Here is a 17485-nt window from a genome sequence, read left to right as displayed (position 1 = left end):
CCTGCTGCTGGTTTTCTTCAGAGAGCTGATGATCTCTGGTTGACCACTCGTATTTGAGAATGAGGCACAGAAGGGCCAACTGATGGAACTCCAGATGCGAGGGTGGCAGTCTTCCATTCGGGACTGGCAGGAGGGAAGCTGGGCTCTGTCCCCAGTCCCAGAGGGTGGGCGCTATGCTAGAATACTAGGGTCCCTCCCCTGCTTCAGCTGTCCCTGAACAGCATTTCACACAACTTCGGAAAAGAGCCTGAAGATAACTTCCTAACAGCCCGTCAAGCTCCCAGTGCCAGGCTGGGCATGGTCAGCAATGGTAACTCATTATTTTCAGCCAACTCCTCCCTCCCACTCCATTCCCAAGTACTAGACTTCCTTAAGCATCTTGCTTTCTTTTTGGTTGTGACTCTCCATCTGTTCCAGTTCTGGCCTCTGTTTCTTCAGTGAAACTTCCATCCACTTCTGCCCTCTTGTCAAAGGGTGGCCTCTGCTTCTCTTCACCACCATGGTTTGTGCTATGCTGCCTTAACCACTGGATTAGTGGAGTACTGGGATGGAAGAGGGGTGAACATGTGGCTCAGTCTGCTGGCTTAATCCAGAAGTTGCTATGGGAGGTTAATCAGATAAAAGGGATACAGGGAATGACTTCAGAGTTTTAAGCACTGCTGTGGATAAAGTTTCAGCACTGTTGAAAGGCCCATGCATGCATAAACACCCGGTACAGATTCCTGCATGCTTGTTACCCCTTTTTACACAGGGGGACTCTGAGGCCAGAAGCTCTTATAATTCTCCTAGATTCTAGCAGTAATTCCATTTGCCTAATAGACCACAAAACAAAAGGCCAATAAATTCTGGGCAATGAAAATGGTCCATTGAAATAAGCTCCAGATTCCAGAATCGCTGAAGTCCTAAGAGCAGGGGACCCACCCACTCTTTTTTTCTTTGCAAAATGCAATCAGAGGCTGTCTGTCCTTTAAACCAGCCCCTTGGAGAACACAGACAATCAGACACAATCCCTCCACTGAATAAGCTTATAGGCCCTGAAGGTGTTTTGTTTTGGTGTTCATCAAGCCAGGGATATGTACACAAGTTAGGGTCCCAAGGAAATGTGACTGTAATCGGAGTACATTGGCTGCAAGTGTACGTTAGCTGATGAGGCCTTAAAGAAAAGCCAAGCATATCTGGTCCCAGGTCCATGCAGACATGTCCATCCATTTGACTCACCCACTGCCGGTCAGCAGCTTTGAGGCAAGTTGCACATTAGAGGCGTATTAACTTGATTTCCTTGCTTCTGGAGGCCAACAGTAGGAATCATTAATGATGGGACTCCTGATTTATAGGGACTTGCTGAAAAATAGACAATGTTTGTGTTTCTTCCCCCAACTCACTCCCACTTTTATGAGCGCTGTTAAGTTTCATTTCAGCATGTTAAGTAATTTGTGACTCACTGAAATGAAACTTAACTCAGTCCTCATAAAACAGAGTAAAATGGTATTTTCGTGTTTCATGTTATGGTTTGAATCAGCCTGCTATTTGGAGCTTAGTGGAATCTTCTCAAAATGCCATTTTGGAGCCTCTCGTCCCTGCCATTCCCCACCAACTAGTCACCATGTTTCTCAGAATTTCCCAGAACTCCTTCTGCCACCCCAAAATAGCAAAATTTATAGCTAAAGGGAACAGTGGGAAAAGCTAGCAAGTAAACCATGGCAACATTTCTGGAAGTGCTGTCTTACATAAAATATGGATGATTTTTACCTTTTATCCACTATAATTAGATAATGACATTGATGAATAGGTACAGACCCTCTGCTCACAAAACCCCTAAGATATCTTTTTATTACTATTACTCTTATATTCCTCGCCTTACTCATTCACAAGGACCACAGAAATCCAGAACTTTCCACTTTGGCAATCACTGTAACTAGGCATAAATACTGTATTTGTACTTAATTTCTTAGTCCTATTTAAATATGCTCAATGTTATTAAAAAACTTCATTAACTCTGACTTTACTAATTTGGATTTTTGTGAGAATTGAGTTAACCTTGGGCTAAAGTTAACCTTCATAGATTCTCTCTGAAGAATGAGCACTCTTAGAAAAATTACAGATGGAATTTTTAACTTCCTTCAGAAAGCAAGTTGGTTCTCTCATGAGGTGCTTTCTGGCAGGTGTGCTGCCATATCCCAGGACAGTGGTCCTTTTGCTAGGACTGGTGGGCAGCCTGCAGGCAGTGGGTCACTGGGATGCTTCCAGGTACAGGAGATGGTACTTCCAAGAACTGGCAGGCAGTGGTCTCCCCATTGTCAGGGTGAGGCTCTAAGGAGCATGAGCCCACCTGCTGTACAGCACTGTGAAAGGGGCCACCGTCTGCACCTCCGTGCTCTAGAGCCCCCTGCCTTGAGGGGTCGTGTTTGGTTAGCACTAAGTCTCAGCGCAGGATGAGTAAATGCAATGATGAAGATGGTGGTAGAGGCATTTGAGATGGACTAGGGGGTGGAATGGGATGGGGGTGGGAATGGGAAGGCGAGTGTACACATGTCATTCGTGTCACACCCAAGTGAGAGCAGGCTCTGGTTTGATGGTGCCCTGATGACTGCACACTTAAGGCTATTGAAATATCTTGAGTGGCATTTCAAAAACCCTGCTGTACTCACTAAAGGACTCAGAGTTTCACTGTCATGGTATGGGGGAGATTCCCTAATTGAAAAGGCTGCAGTTAGAACCAAAGTCACGGAAGGGGCACACTGGCACTGATCGCTTAGAGCTGAAATCATGTCTGGCCACTTAACGTGGACCACACTGGCCAGAAAATTTCAGGATTCTTAGAAATGTTTCCACATTGATAAAAACACTGCAGAAGATGCTGGTGAGAGGCTGGAGGTGGCTCAGCTGGTGCTGCTCTAAAGAATACAAGTGCTTTTAACTTGGGAAATGTTTGCTAAAGGAACATACGTCATTGGGCTGCACCATGGCCCATGCAAGTGTATAATTTAGGACAGAAACAGATCTTGCGCTTGGCTTGCTAGCAGGTTTACCAAAGAACCAGAACCATCAGCCATTTTTCTTTCAATGATAATGATAAGATCACTGTTCACATTTCCGCCAGAGGCTCTGCCCATTCTTTGCTACAATGTAGCACCCTGAGGGCCTGTCGCCCCTCCTTCCCTGGGAGGATGCCTGGCCAAGACTGTGGGGCACCAAGTGTCTATCACCCCCCTACATATTCATGTTTGATAACAAAGCCAGGCAGTGCCAAAGGAGTCTGGATACTGTCAGGTTTTTCCCTGAAAAATCCTAGTCTTAGGCTAGTTTGGACTTTGCAGGGAAAAAAATCCACTAGGGTTGAAATGGTCAGACACCCTCCCTCCCTCCCTCCTTTCTCTTTTTGTCTTCTTAAATGACATCTTTCATCATGCTAATGAATCACAGACATCCAACATCAGGATGGGTTTGGGGATTATATTCCAGTGGGTGGAGCAGTCCCCAAAAGCCAAGCATAGTCACATCCCCAGGTACCACCTGTGAAGGCATCTGCTCAGTTTTAGTACATCTTTTATAGCTATACAAGCACAGCTTGTCCATAAACATATGTTCGTATATGTTCCAGTCCCACTTAGTAGTCTATCTGCTCTTCCCTTTGTCATGATGTCTAAAGTTACTCCAACATTTTTTGAGATGACCCATGTTGCCACTACTCTTTCAGCACCTCAACTCTTGGTTGGCCTGCACTTGGGCCTCATGCTCAGTCACTATTGAGGGAGGAAGGGGTGCCAGGCTGCAGGTGGTAGCACCACCGATGCAATTCCTCACCCAGGCCCCCGCCACCCTGAGGCCCTCTGGAGGGAGCCTCCCCTCCAAAGCCCTGCCAAGGACACAAGGAAAACACGTCACCTGGCACCTGCCGTGCACACAGAGGTCGGTCTCGTAGGGCCCGCAAGGCGTGCCGTCCAGGACCCTGTCGGCCACCAGCAGCGGGGACTCCTTCCCGAGGGGCGAGCAGTAGAGTTCACACGGCTTATCTAAGGAGGGAAAGGGGTGGACGTTGACGTGGGATGGGGTTTGGGGGCCATGCAGGGTGCAGATGCACATGAGCGACAGGTCAGCCCAAGAGACGAGAAGTCGGCATGGGATCAAGGTCACAGGTACATGGCACATGTTGCACCCAGCCCTTGGAAAGCATGAAACAGAAAATGGAGAAATCAGGTGAATGACACAGAGGTGAGGGCACTGTGGGCTTTTCTGTACCTTGTTCTCTTTATCCTTTGCAAAGACACAGTATCTCTTTTTCCTTAAGGTATTAAAAATACCAGGCAGAACAAACATTTTGTGGTGTGCTAACCTCTAAGCAAGTTGACTATGTATCAAGGGTGAGCCTGGAGTGGGAAAGGGGGAGGAGGCAAACAAGAAGGCCTCCCAGTGAGGGGAGCAGGCCCAGCGGTGTCTCCATGGCAGTGGCTTTTGCTACAGCTTTAGTGCTCCCCAGCCAACGGATAAAAGCTGCAGGGCTGTGGTATGTGGTAAGAAGGCCCTGGAAGAAATGGAGTAGGAATAAGGAACAGAAAGGGGACACAGAATCCTCTAGGACAACTTGTAAGGGCCATGACCCCAGGCAGGATGGAAACCCTGGTTTCTGCTGCTGCTGGAACGAAGTGAGCTCCCAGAACATGCCAAGATCTCACGCCGTTGCCTAGATTGTTTCCTCTGCCTGGAAATCCCTCCCTGCACTTAGCTCTCTGGAAGATTCCTGGCACCCCAGAAACTTCCACTCCAGAGCTCTCTCTTCTCATGCCACCTCTGACTTGGACTCTATCTGCACTTTGCACACACCTCCATTAAAGCCCTCAAATCCTACTGTTCTATAATTGTTTGAGCAACTCCCATATACAAGGGTATTTCTTATAAGGTGGATCCTGTTGCTACAGGAGTTTGAAGAGGATGGATTGTAATTACCTTTAGATTGAAGAACTGATGGAAATGGGAGCCCTTGGAGGACAAGGAACTGAACTTTCATCTTTTGTCCTCAGGTCAGTCCCAGGACCTGTCTCACAGAAGGTCTTGGTAAATATTTTCATCTTTCTATATAAACTTTGGAGTCAGTTTGTTGATATACCCAAAATAACTTGCTGGAATTTTCATCAGGATTGCCCTGAATCTCTATATCAAATTGGAAAGAATTGGCATCTTGATATCTTTCCACTGATATGGAATATCTCCTCATTTTTATAATTGTTTTATTTCATTCATCAGAGTTTTGTAGTTTTCCTCATATAGATCTTATACATATTTTGTTAGACTTATACCTAATTATTTCATTTTAGGGGTGCTAATGTAAATGGCATTGTGCTTTTGTTTTAAGAATTTCAGCAGTGTTCCTTTTATTTTTTTATTTTTATTTTTTGGCTGCACGGCACAGCATGCAGGATCTTAGTTCCCTGACCAGGCCTCTGTAGTGGAAGTGCAGAGTCTTAACCTCTGGACTGCCAGGGAAGTCCCTGGCATTGTTTTTTTAATTTCAAACTCCACTTGCTCATTGTTGTTATATAGGGAAGCGACTGACTTTCGTACATGAACCTTATATCCTGCAAACTTGCTATAATCCCTTACTAGTGCCAGGAGGTTTTTTCTGTTGATTCTTTTGGATTTTCTACATAGATGATTATGTCACCTGCAAATAAAGATCGTTTTCTTTCTTCCCAATCTGTATACAGTAAGTCCCCTACATATGAACCTTTAAGTTGCAAACTTTCAAAGATGCGAATGTATTATAAACCTATTTCAGTACAGTACTAAATAGCCGATTGTGTTAGTTGGGTACCTAGGCTAACTCTGTTGGACTTACGAACAAATTGGACTTATGAACGTGCTCTCAGAACTGAACTTGTTTGTATGTAGGAGACTTACTGTACCTCTTATTTCCTTTTCTTGTCTTATTGCATTAACTAGGACTTCCAGTATGATGTTGAAAAAGTACTGGTGAAAGGGGACTTCCTTGCCTTGTAATTGATCTTTGTAGGAAAGCTTCAGGATTATTTATTTTTTAATAAATGAATGGATTTTGTTCTTTTGTACACAATTGAGAAAGATAAATGCACCTTTTCTCTCTTTCTCTCAGTCACCTAATTCTAATGTGGTTTATACAATTATTTTGCAAAGGAACTTCCAGAGAGAGAAACACCAACATCTTTGTGCTGTCTCTGCAAGGCCCTTTGTCTCCACCATGAACCTTCCCCAGTGGGTCCTTCTGGTGGTCTCAGGTGAGCAAGGGCAGGGGTAAAAAAAAAAAAAAGGCTTCTGGAGCTGACTTGGCCTCAGTAGACCATGGCATCCTAGCTGGAGAGTTCTTGTCAGAGCAGACATGTCTTATCCAGGTTCTGGAACTTTTGCAATAGGGTGACATTCACTAAACTGCCACTGTGGTCAACAGTTTTCCATAGAGCTCCTCTCCCGTGGAGCACTGCTGATCAACATGATCAACAAAATAAGTCTTGTCTTAGAACACTAGAAAGAAGCTACAGGGGCACAGTGGAGATGTTCAACTTGGCTGTTCCAGTTAGTGGTGGAGGGAAAAATCTGCTGTGAAGGGTAGATTCCCAGGTAAGCAAAGTAACAATGATTCGTTTATTCATTTAACAAACATGGATGGAGCCCCTCTCTCACACAAGGCACTCTTTTGGCACTGCTTGGGAAAGAAAGCTGAGTCATGCATGCCTTTCAAGGCCCTGGTGGTCTTATAGACAAGTACACAGCAAATCCCCAATAAGGCAGACCGTGAAAAGCCTCATGGGTCTGATCTGAGCTGTCAGAGGACAGGGCATACTAGAAGGAATGATCCATTTCTCCAGCTGGCAAGCTGGGGGCAGTTGTCCCTCCATTTAGATGTAATAACCCAAGATGGTAGCCAGTGAAAGGAGAACTATGGGAGACTGAAATGTAAACTGAGATCAGGTTCTGGGAGGCTAACTTGACAAGATTTTGGAGGTGCTCTTTAGGACCCTAAGGTTTCCTTTGAGCATCTCAGAGAGCCACTGAGACAGAGGCAGCACATAGCCCCCATCTTGAATGGATGGGTATACCTTCTCCACATACTGGGCTTCCTCTAGTGTTTCACTGTAAGAATGGATCCCTTGGACAAAGCAGTTTCAAAACTATGGATTATATTTAAACTGAAGTGCTGCCTCAATATCTGGAGTCACTGAGCTTTGAGGAGATTCATTCAGTAGCAGTAGTAATGATGATGGTGCCATGCAGCATGCTAAGTAGTGTCTACGCATTTCAGGTGGGTGCTGTCATCATTCTATCTTACAGACGAGCACACAGGCTCAGAGAACGTGCATGGCTGCCCAGAGTCCCTCAGTTGGCAGAGCCAGACCCTGGCCTCTTCATCCCATCCTGGTTTCTTTTCACCATCACTGTTTTCTTTCTAAATGCAGAACTCTGGGGGTCAAAGATACCAAGGGGGCAAAATGGTGCTGCTGAAAACAAACCGCCAGTTTTATGAACGTTTATGAGTGTATACTCTGATTTAGGCAGAGATGAAAATGGGATTTGGGTAGAAAAGTAGAGGCTCTTTCGAGGTAAATTAGAAAGACCAGACTTGAAAGGGATGAAGCTCCCTTTCTGGGCTCTTTGGTGTGAACATCAGGGAAGTAGAGACTCTGCAAAGCAGGTGGTCCCAACCTCAGATGGAGGGGATTCTGACCATGACCCTAGGCAACAAGGTACACTCAACTCCACCTGTATTCCACTCTCCCACCTGCAGACACCATCCCCTGTGGCTACAGTAGTCTGGGAGCCCCAGGCCCCACAACAGAGTCCAGAGGTAATACTTCCTTCCTCTGCTCAGCTGGAACTCCCTCCATTTGTCCATCTCCTTTTCTGAGGATTCTGCTCAGAATTCAGGGCACCTCACTCCTCTAGGAAGGTGTAGCACTATGTCCCAAAGCGACTCAGGATAAACTTTATAAAACTCGAGGCAGCTCAGAACCTCTCGAAATTCTCTGAATATTCCCCTCCAAGCTGCCCTGGGTGGGCAATTAATCTGATAAATGACATGAGGTGTTGGATTTCAGCTTTGGGCAGTGTCAACACTCCTACATCCACAGTTGTACAGAAGGAGGTCAAATCTTCTTAAAAGTTATACAACCACACACTCTAAGGAAAGAAGATTGGAACACCCCTCTTGCCTGGCTGATGTGTGCTGAGATTAAATTCGGACTGAGGCTGACTGTTTGGGGTGGGTCCCAGCTTCTCACTGGTTCACTTGTCGTCAGGACTTACACTTGGATGGGGAAGCCACAGACAGGGCATGTGAGATGCACTTGGGGTCTTAAGAGCCACACCACCACATCTGCTTGGTGGGGGCTTGGAGGGCTCCCCCCCTGTGCTCCAGGATGAGGATGGTGCAGACAATACTTGTGGCTCTTAGTGCTCTTGTTCTTTCTCTGCCAGTGGTTACAAAGTCTTACGAAGGTGGAGACACTAAGGTTGAGGTCATCACAGGTGCTCACCCCAGCCCTTCCTGGCCCTCTGTGGGGTATACACGCTGAGGAGGCTGCTCAGCTCCCTACCCCCAAAGCTGCTCACCATGACCCCATAGCCAGGCCTCAGCTGATTGGACCAGCAGTGGCCACATGACTGTGGCTGGGCCAATCAGAGTCTTTCTCCCACCACAACCTCATAGGCAGGCCTCATGGGGCCTCAGTTGATTGGACCAAGAATGGCCACCTGACCACAGCTGGACCAATCAGTCTCTCTCTCCTGGGAAATCAGCACTGAAATTAGATAGAGAGGTTCTGTCTGCTCATGGTTGATGGATCTCTAAGAAGTCTACACTCCCTCATCCACAATTCAGAAATTCAAAAGCTCTGAAAACTGCAAGCATTTTGTTTTTTAGCATATTTGGCAGACACATTAGGCAGCAAAATTAGCCTTGACTGACATGAGACTGTTGGTAGTACTCAGTATCCCACTTAGAGACTGTTCATGGGTTGCCTGGTAGAGATGTCTGTGTGTCTGACTGTGGGGTGCTTCCCAGGACCCCACTGGGATATTAAATAATATATATTTGATGCATGTTGTTATTTTTCTAACACCTAAAATGCTCTGAACTCCCAACCACATCTGGCCCCAAAGGATTTGAATACAGGATGAAGACTTCATAAAAGGTGCAGTGGGCTGCCCATCAGCCTGTACGCGGACAAGTTGTGAGAAAGCCAGTCTGTAGCAGGAGCAGGAAGAAATGGGTCACAAACGCAGGCTGTGGTGAACACGGAAAGAAGGTCCTGACATCTTCAGAGGCCCTGGCCCCAGACCTTCATCCCGGCCCTGGGAACCTGTGAGATACCCTGCATCTTCGCAACCACTCTCTTTTTCATTAAGCAGCTCTAGCCAGAGTGGCCAAGCTGGAGTCAGAGAGCCCTGACCATCAGACCTTCCATCCCTTGGGAGGCTCAGACCCAGAGGGGGTTCCACCATGTCGGGAGAGGCAGCTGGGAGAGGGAGCTGGGAAAGCACCTCCACGTATAGACACGGCCTTCGCCAAGGCCTCTGACACTTCAATGGGCACGTGGCCTGCTGGCCTGGGCGGGGAGGACTAAACTCTTGAAGGCTTCCACTTAAATGAGATTCCACAGGGAAAGCAGAAAGGGGGTGGGCTGGGCAACAGGCCATCTCAATGGGTTTCTGTCTAAAGGCTTTTCCACTTAGAAATATTTTCTAAGGAAAGTCTTTGTCTTCTTTTGGAGGTGGTATGAATTTGTGGTCCTGAGCCCTCCCTTGGAAAATCTACCTCTGCAAGAATTCCCTTTTTTTTTTTTTTTCAATAAGAGGAAAAAGAAAAAAATATAGCTTCCCCTTTCTTGAACTGTGCGTCACTCGCCAAAGAATTCCACAGCGATAGCAACGCTATGAATAGGGCAGTCATAATGGGCTTCAGAAGAGCCCAGAGCCCAACCACAGGAATCGTTCCTCTCATGGCTGAGCTAGAATTGTGCCTTTTATAAACCGAGTTGTGAGAGGAACGCTTATAATCTCTATTCTCCCCCTACCTTCTGAATTGGGCATTTATTATTTTGTTTTTATCCTCATGAAACGCTCCTTAAAACAAAACAAAACAAAAAAACCGCTGGCTTCTGTTTATATTTGAGAAGGAAATGAAACCAAATATGCAAGAAGTCATGACAATTCCACCCCAGTGGGGGATGTGTCAAGCTACCCTTGCAAAGCCCTGTACTTGGGGTCTCTCCTTCAAAGGCAGAGTGCTTACTGTCCTTATCAAGTAGGGTTCCACTTTTCAGATCAAAGGTGGTGGCACTCTGGCTATTATTTATTGCTTTGGCAGAAACAAAAAGCGAGTGGGTAAAAACACATGCTGAACACAATGAGCTTCCCCAAATAGCTGTACTTGGAGGCTTCCTGTAAGGGGGATCTGGGCAGACATCAGCCTCAGCCACTGTAATGATAAGGAACCAAGGAGCTCAGTGATCCAAAAGTGGTTAGAAGTAAAATAGAAGTTTAATCTGGACTTGGAGAAATCTGTGGAAAAACAGACATTTCAGTGGGATTTCTGCATTGAATAAATGAGGCAGGAAAACTGAAAACTGGAGCAAGAGACCAAGGAAAGAATAACAAGGCCTTGCACATGGCAGAGAGGAAATGAGAGTGGGTGAGTCCGTCTTAGACCTGACCTCTTCTTGCTCCCAAGACGTGGGAGAGGACAGACAGGGGACCTAAACCATCCTTATCTGGTAGTCTGGGGATGGTTGAAGGTTTGGAAATGAAGCTGCTTCTCATCAAAACCTGCCACTGCGCTGCAAACACGGCAGCCCCTGCCAGCACTATCTTCCTTCCGATTAGGGGTCCTAGTGCGCCGGGGACGTCTAGAAGCCTCAAATGTCTTCCTGCATCAGATGAATGCCCAGGCAGAGCCACAAGGCTCTTTTGTGAGCCCCAGCCTCCAGCTGCCTGTCCCCTGTTTGGGAGCACGGGTCTCCTCTCTCCCTAGTCTGCAGGGAAAGCCGAGGGTGTGAAGGCTCCATCTCCCTGGAAATCTGCTGGTTAGGCGACAGAGTGGCTATAATCACACAGCTCCCAAAGGTAGTGGTCTTTGTAAAAAAGGAAAACGTCTTGGGGAGCTCCCCAATGCTTTAAAATGAGCCCGCGGCTGGGTGGGCTGGTATTCTCTGCTCTGGTTTAGAACATCCCACATCAGTTTGAAGGTGATGGGTCAGGTTGTTGGGTTAAAAGCTGCGGATCTGAGGCCATTATTCCCTGTGCTGCCTGGGTCTACTCCCGTCATAGTTATGCACGCTTGAGCTTGTAACAGAGTGTATATTTCAGAGGTTCTTCAGATCACAGGGAAGAAACCTAAGTCCTGGCACAGGAACCTCATTCTCCTGCAAAGTATTTTGCCTCCTGCAAAATACTTCAGAGGCTGTGTAAAAATCAGGCCCAGTTGCTTGAGTTCTTACTGAAGCATCCTCACTCAGCACTCGTGAAATCTTTCTGTCTTACTGGAAGCCAGCTGGTTATCTCCAGAGTCAGCTCCTCTGGAACTGGGCTCAGTTCCCTCCCTGCTCCTCATGCAGCAGCTTAGACGTGTCACGTAACCTGTAACCTCTCACCTTCTGCAGGGGTGGTTTTGCATATTTAATGAGATGATATAAGCAGAGCTAACTTGAGCCTGGCACATGGTATGCTCCATAAATGGGACCATGTTGTCATCATTATAACACACTCTTGTTTCCTGAAGATGAACAGATTTTAAGCATAAAAAAAACCTGAACTAGGCCCTGGGAGATCCTTATGGACAATAAACAAACATCACAAATCCTATAGACCTGATACCCCACCTCGAATTTTATCAGCCACTGGAAATGTTTGTAATGTCCAGTGGGCAGAGTCTCTTGATTTGGGAGAAAACTCTGGGAAAGAAAATGTGACCTGTGCTTATTATCATCTTCCCCAAGTTGTAAACTGTCCTGGAACAAAACAAATACAAACACATAGATACAATAAACAGAGTAGTGGTTACCAGAGGGGAAGGGGGGGGGGGGGAGGGTAAAGAGAGTCAAATGTATGGTGATGGATGGAAACTTAACTGTTGGTGGGGAGCACACTGTAGTGTATACACAAGTGAAAAATATAGTGTTGTACACATGAAATTTACATAATGTTATAAACCAATGTTACCTAAAAAAAAAAAAAAAAAAAAAACTTTCCCCAAACACTCCAGTCAAGGAGTAAGAGCCAACCCAAGATGAACCAAGCAAAGAAATGCAAGAAAGCATCACCACTGGAAAGAGAAACAGCAGACACACAAACCCGCTGTCCTGCTCCTGCAGAGCCTCACTCTCCTCAACACTGGCCTGGGCCCGGCAGCACAGGGTATTAGATGGCAGGCTGCCAGTGCACCCGCCTTGCTATGAACAGAACGGGGGTAGGGGGCGGGCAGGAGGTATCTGGTCCACTGCCTGCCTCACAGCTGCTTTTGGGAAATCTCACAGAGCTGGGTCATCCAGGTTCAACTCCCTGTGGGTCCACAGCTGAGCTGGGCAGGACTGGAGTGTCCTCTTGGGTGGATTGTGGGGGTGGGGATGCCCTGCGGGTTTTCCTAGGAGATGTTTATGGTCTTGGGGAGCGGGGGAGGGAGGCCACTCTGAAAGGATGCGCCATATGCCTTTACCATCAACCACCACTGCTGTCAGCAGGCCCTTCTTCTTGCTGCTCAGCCGGTCATGCATCTGGCACTGCTGGTCACGGAAGCTGGGCAGGCCCTTGGGGCAGGGCAAGTTCTCACAGACTGCGTGCTCCACGCTGGCGCCCAGGCAGTGCGTGCCTCCAGGCCCTGGGCTAGAAGGAAGAGAGTGGTCTGCGTTAACCAGACAGGCTGCGGAAATAGCAGGGGTGCTCGGGGTTCAGCCTCTCTTTCCGGAGGGGGAAGGGGCAGGCGAAGTTTCCAAAGCAACCCCCCTCTCCTCTTACACACCATCTCTCAGCAATCCCAGGCCCACGATGATGACATGTTAAGTGAGCCATCAGAAAAATGCATCCAAGAACTGTAAATCAAGGTCATCTGGAATTAGAATACAGTGAGGATCAATCAGTTCACCAAGATGCACAAATTGTGTCTTTCATCTGAACTTAAAACTTGACCATCTGTAACAATGAAAACCCCAAGGGGAATTTTTGGTGTGTGTGGGTTTTTTTATTTTTTTGTCTCCTACAAAATGAAGACCTTTAAATGGCTCCTAGCTATACTCCAGAGGTCACTAAGTTTCAGGATGGGTAAATAAATAGCTCTCATTTACTCTGTAATGAAAAGAATAAGAATGACTAATTCACTTGTTCATGGGCTTTGGGTAGAGACCAGCCGGATCCCAGTTTTGCACCCTTTACCAGGCAAGCGTGAGACCACACGTGCTCCATGCTGTGTGGTCCTAGATGCTCTGTGCTTAGTCTGGGGCTTTAACCAGTGCTGGAGACCCAGTTGTGTTCTCTGGCCATGTCTGCATGTGGGAGGGGCACTAAGGAGGAGCAGCAGGACCCTGGCCTAGCTGGCTGACACTGTCTCTGCCCGGCTCTTCCACGAGGCCCTGGATGTCCTCTTAGGACTCTGACCTGAGCAACCTCAATGGTACCCTTCACCTCCACGTTGCCAAGAGCATCACGACGGAGTAAGATTGTCCCCACCCCCTCGCACCATTCCCCCGGCACATTTTTATTGAAATTCAGCACAAATCACACCTGCTCCACTCAATGACTTTTCACAAACTATACACACCTGTTAGCAAGGTGACATTTTTGATACACTAACCATTTCATTTTGAATATTTCCTTTCCTCTCTTTGCCATTTCTTGTGTTCAGACAGTAAGACCACCCTATGATGATTGCCTTATGGAAGAGATATGACAGCAGAAGGGGGCAAAAGTCTTTAGGCTTTTGTATCACAATAATCTACACCAGGAATCCACAAACTTTCTCTGCAAAGGGCCAGACAGTCAATTTTTTTTGGCTTTGTGGGCCACGCAGTCTCTGTTGAAACTACTCAATTCTGCCACTCCTGGCCAAAAGCAACCAAAGACAATGTGTAAACAAAAGGGTGTGGCTATGTGCCAATCAAACTTTATTTACAAAACCAGTGGTGGGCCAGATTTGACCCATGGGCCATAGCTTGCCAGCCCCTGGTCTACATAAATGTGTTCAAGGAAACATCTGGAATAGGAGGAAAGGCGCCGCTCATACCTCCATGCCCACCTCATACACCCCAGACAACAAACACCTCTCCCACCTGGGAGTGGAGGCAGCCTTGAGAGATTACATACGCTAGGGGCTCCACAGAGGGTTCTGAGTTTTGATCTCAAAGTTAGGGAACAGCAAAACCTCTCTAAGACATCTGAGAAGAGAGGGATCCTTTGTTCGTTTGCCTGCCCATAGTACCAGGGAGGCAGCTAGAGCTCAGGGAAACAACAGCATGGCATGCTCGGATAGGTGGAGCCTCAGACCACCTCCCCAAGAGCCCCAGGCCCAAGTGCCAAGTGTGGGTAGATGAATGTATTTCTGTGCCACAAACCATGGCGCAGAAGGAACAGAGAGGGGCTGGCCCTGATGAACCACGTGGACCAGCAGGAGGGACATCTTTTCTGCAATAGGCGAGTTGCACATCCCATGGCTGGGACCAGAGAAGAAACGGGTGAGGCAGAGATGCTCTATGGTAAGAAGTTGTGGGTTGAATTATGTCCTTTCTAAAATTCACATGCTGAAGTCCTAACCTCCAGAGCATCAGACTGTGACCTTACTTGGAAATAGGACCACCGCAGATGTAATTAGTTAAGATGAGGCCATACTACAGTAGGGTGAGCTCCTAATTCAGTGTGAATGGTGTTATTATAAAAAGGGGAAATCTGGACACAGACACCCACAGGGAGAACGTCATGTGAAGATGAAGACAGAGATCAGGGTGATGATTCTACACTCTAAGGAATGCCAAAGATTGCCAGTAAACCACCAGATTCTCCCTTACAGCCCTCAGAAGGAGCCAACACTTCCAAACCTTGATTTTGGACTTCTAGCCTCCAGAAATGGGAGAATAAATCTGTTGTTTACGCCACCCAGTTAGAGGGTTGTTATAGCAGCCCTAGGAGATGAATACACAAGACATCACAATAACCAGATGCATCCTCAACCGAACTTAGATGCGGACTCAGGGAAAATGGGGCAAAAACTCCTGAAGTGATCAGGAATCCAACATGGACTAGAATGGAGTGCAAAACTACAAATTAGGTTGTTGCTAAAAAAATAAAGGAAGCTACATTTCCTACACACCTTAGGGTATGGACTGAGATTTGCACATGTCATGTAATTAACTCCCTGAATTGTCATCAAGCTTTGTTTTAGATTCCTTTTTAATTTCCTCCATTAATTGAGTTTTCCAGATTTACGTCTGACTGACCCTCATATACCAACTACCTTTATGCCTCACAGCAGGTAGGTGGAGAGGAGATTAGATGTGACATAAGAGAACTCCTGGATCCAGCAGAAAGTGGGCCTGAGAGGGGGCAGCCCATGAGATACCACATGTGCCTCAGGATGCTTCCCTCCTGAACTTATCCTCTTTCTTCTCCACGTCCAATCTTCTCCCACAGGCAAGTCTCCTTTCAGCCCCCATCTGGCTCACTGCCCCATCTTCTCCACTCCCTGATCCCTAACTTTCTGCCCATCCTTAAGGATACCTCCATCCTGCAGCCTATTTTTCTTTCCTACCTGGAACCTCTCCTGACCCTGCTTGGGTCTCTGCTATGCTGCTTATCATCAACCTTGTGAAATAGTCAGCTGAGTTCCTGTTTTCCTCTTATTCCTCTGCATCCTCAAGCAGAGAATCCTACACAGGCTGGTCTTTAATAAACAGTAGTTAGGCTGAATTGAACTATATTATCAGAATTTATCTTAAAAGGATCAAAAGACAAAGTGATGTCAGGGAAAATGGTGGAGTAGGAAGCACCAAGAATCTCTCCACCTGTACCTAAACTGTATTGGCAAAAACTGCCTTAAGTAACTATTTTGAAACTCTGGAGTCTACCCAAAAGCTTGCAGCCTCCAGGAGAAAGCTTGGCTGGTAAGCTGCGGCTAATTTTGGTCAATTTCAATCTTGAGTGTGGTAGTGGCTATCTGTACACCATGTCCCAGCCCCATGGCAGGTAGCTGTGCCTACATTCCTGTGTGGCTTGCTGGAGCCAGGGTGGACAATAAGGACCTTGTCCTCCAAATATCAGAGTTCTGTGTTCTGATTGCTCAGTGCTGATTTTGATTTCTGAGGTATGGGCATAGGGGCTGGCCACCACTGCTGCAATCCCTACCAGCTGCAGCCCCTACCAGGGAATTTCAGTGAGCAATACATTTAAAAAAATTCTTTTTCTCCTTTTGAAAGCCAGATATTTAAGGATTAGGTTATTCAGAAGCAACTACATATACGGGAAAATTTAGAAAGCCACTAGGTTTTCCCAAGAGATGAAGGCTCAGAAAAGGCCAGAGAAGACCTTACACTTCTTCAGTTTGATCCCCAACACAGAGAAATTCTTCAGTAGCAAAGAAACGGTAAATCCGGGAAGAAGGAGGAGAAGCTGATTTCCAGAGGTACGTTGTAAGATTCAAATGTCCAGTTTTCAACAAAACAATCACAAGGCATATAAAGAAACAGGAAAGTATGGCCCATTCAAAGGAACAAAATACACTGGTAGAAACTGAAGGAAGCCCAGAGGTTGGGCTTACTAGACAAAGACTATAAAACAACAGTCTTTAAGATGCTCAAAGTGCTAAAGGAAGATGTAGACAAAGACAGGAAAATGATACATGAAAAAGTGAGAATATCAATAAAGAGAGAGAAATTATAAAAAGGAAAAAAAACTCTGAAGTTGAGAAGTACAATAACTGAAATGAAAAATTTACCAGTTGAGTTCAAAAGCAGATTTGAGCAGGCAGAAACAAAAATCAGGAGTATACATTTGTTCTATGAATTTGTCCCATGAATTGAAATATTGAGTCTGGGGAGTGAAAAGAAAAAAGAATAAAGAAAAGTAAGCAGAGGGGATCTGTGGGAAACCAGTAAGGGGACTAAGATACACATTATGGGAGTCTCAGAAAGAGAGAAAAGGAGCAGAGAGATTATTTGAAGAAATGACGGCTTAAAACTTCCCGAATTTGAAGAAAGACATGAATCTACAATTCAAATAGGATAAATTCACTGAGATGCACTATAATTAAACTGTCAAAGGACAAAGAGAGAATCTTGAAAGCAGCAAGAGAGAAGCAACACATCACAGACAAGAGATCCTCAGTAAATTACAAGCCTATTTCTAATCAGAAACCCTGGAGGACAGAAGTCAGTGGGTTGATACATTCAAAGTTCTCAAAGAAAGAAAAAAAATCTATCAACTAAGAGTTCTATACCCAGCAAAACTGTCATTCAAAAGTGAGGGAGAAATTAAGATATTCCCA

General features: G+C 46.2%; 1 protein-coding gene across 1 annotated transcript in view; it reads right to left on the bottom strand.

The window, feature by feature from the left end:
- ADAMTS17 (ADAM metallopeptidase with thrombospondin type 1 motif 17) overlaps positions 1 to 17485 on the bottom strand; it is a 347890-nt gene that overhangs the window by 102698 nt on the left and 227707 nt on the right. The window contains exons 13-14 of the mRNA XM_007458461.1: positions 12677 to 12843; positions 3886 to 4013 (exon numbers count right to left, since the gene is read on the bottom strand). Of these exons, the coding sequence (XP_007458523.1) occupies positions 3886 to 4013; positions 12677 to 12843 (295 nt within the window). The remainder of the gene's footprint in view (positions 1 to 3885; positions 4014 to 12676; positions 12844 to 17485) is intronic.

This window comes from Lipotes vexillifer, unplaced genomic scaffold (genome assembly GCF_000442215.2).
Source record: "Lipotes vexillifer unplaced genomic scaffold, Lipotes_vexillifer_v1.1 scaffold626, whole genome shotgun sequence".
Taxonomy (NCBI): domain Eukaryota; kingdom Metazoa; phylum Chordata; class Mammalia; order Artiodactyla; family Lipotidae; genus Lipotes; species Lipotes vexillifer.
The sequence above is the reverse complement of the archived record's forward strand: the minus strand, read 5'-3'. Positions and strand labels throughout refer to the sequence as shown.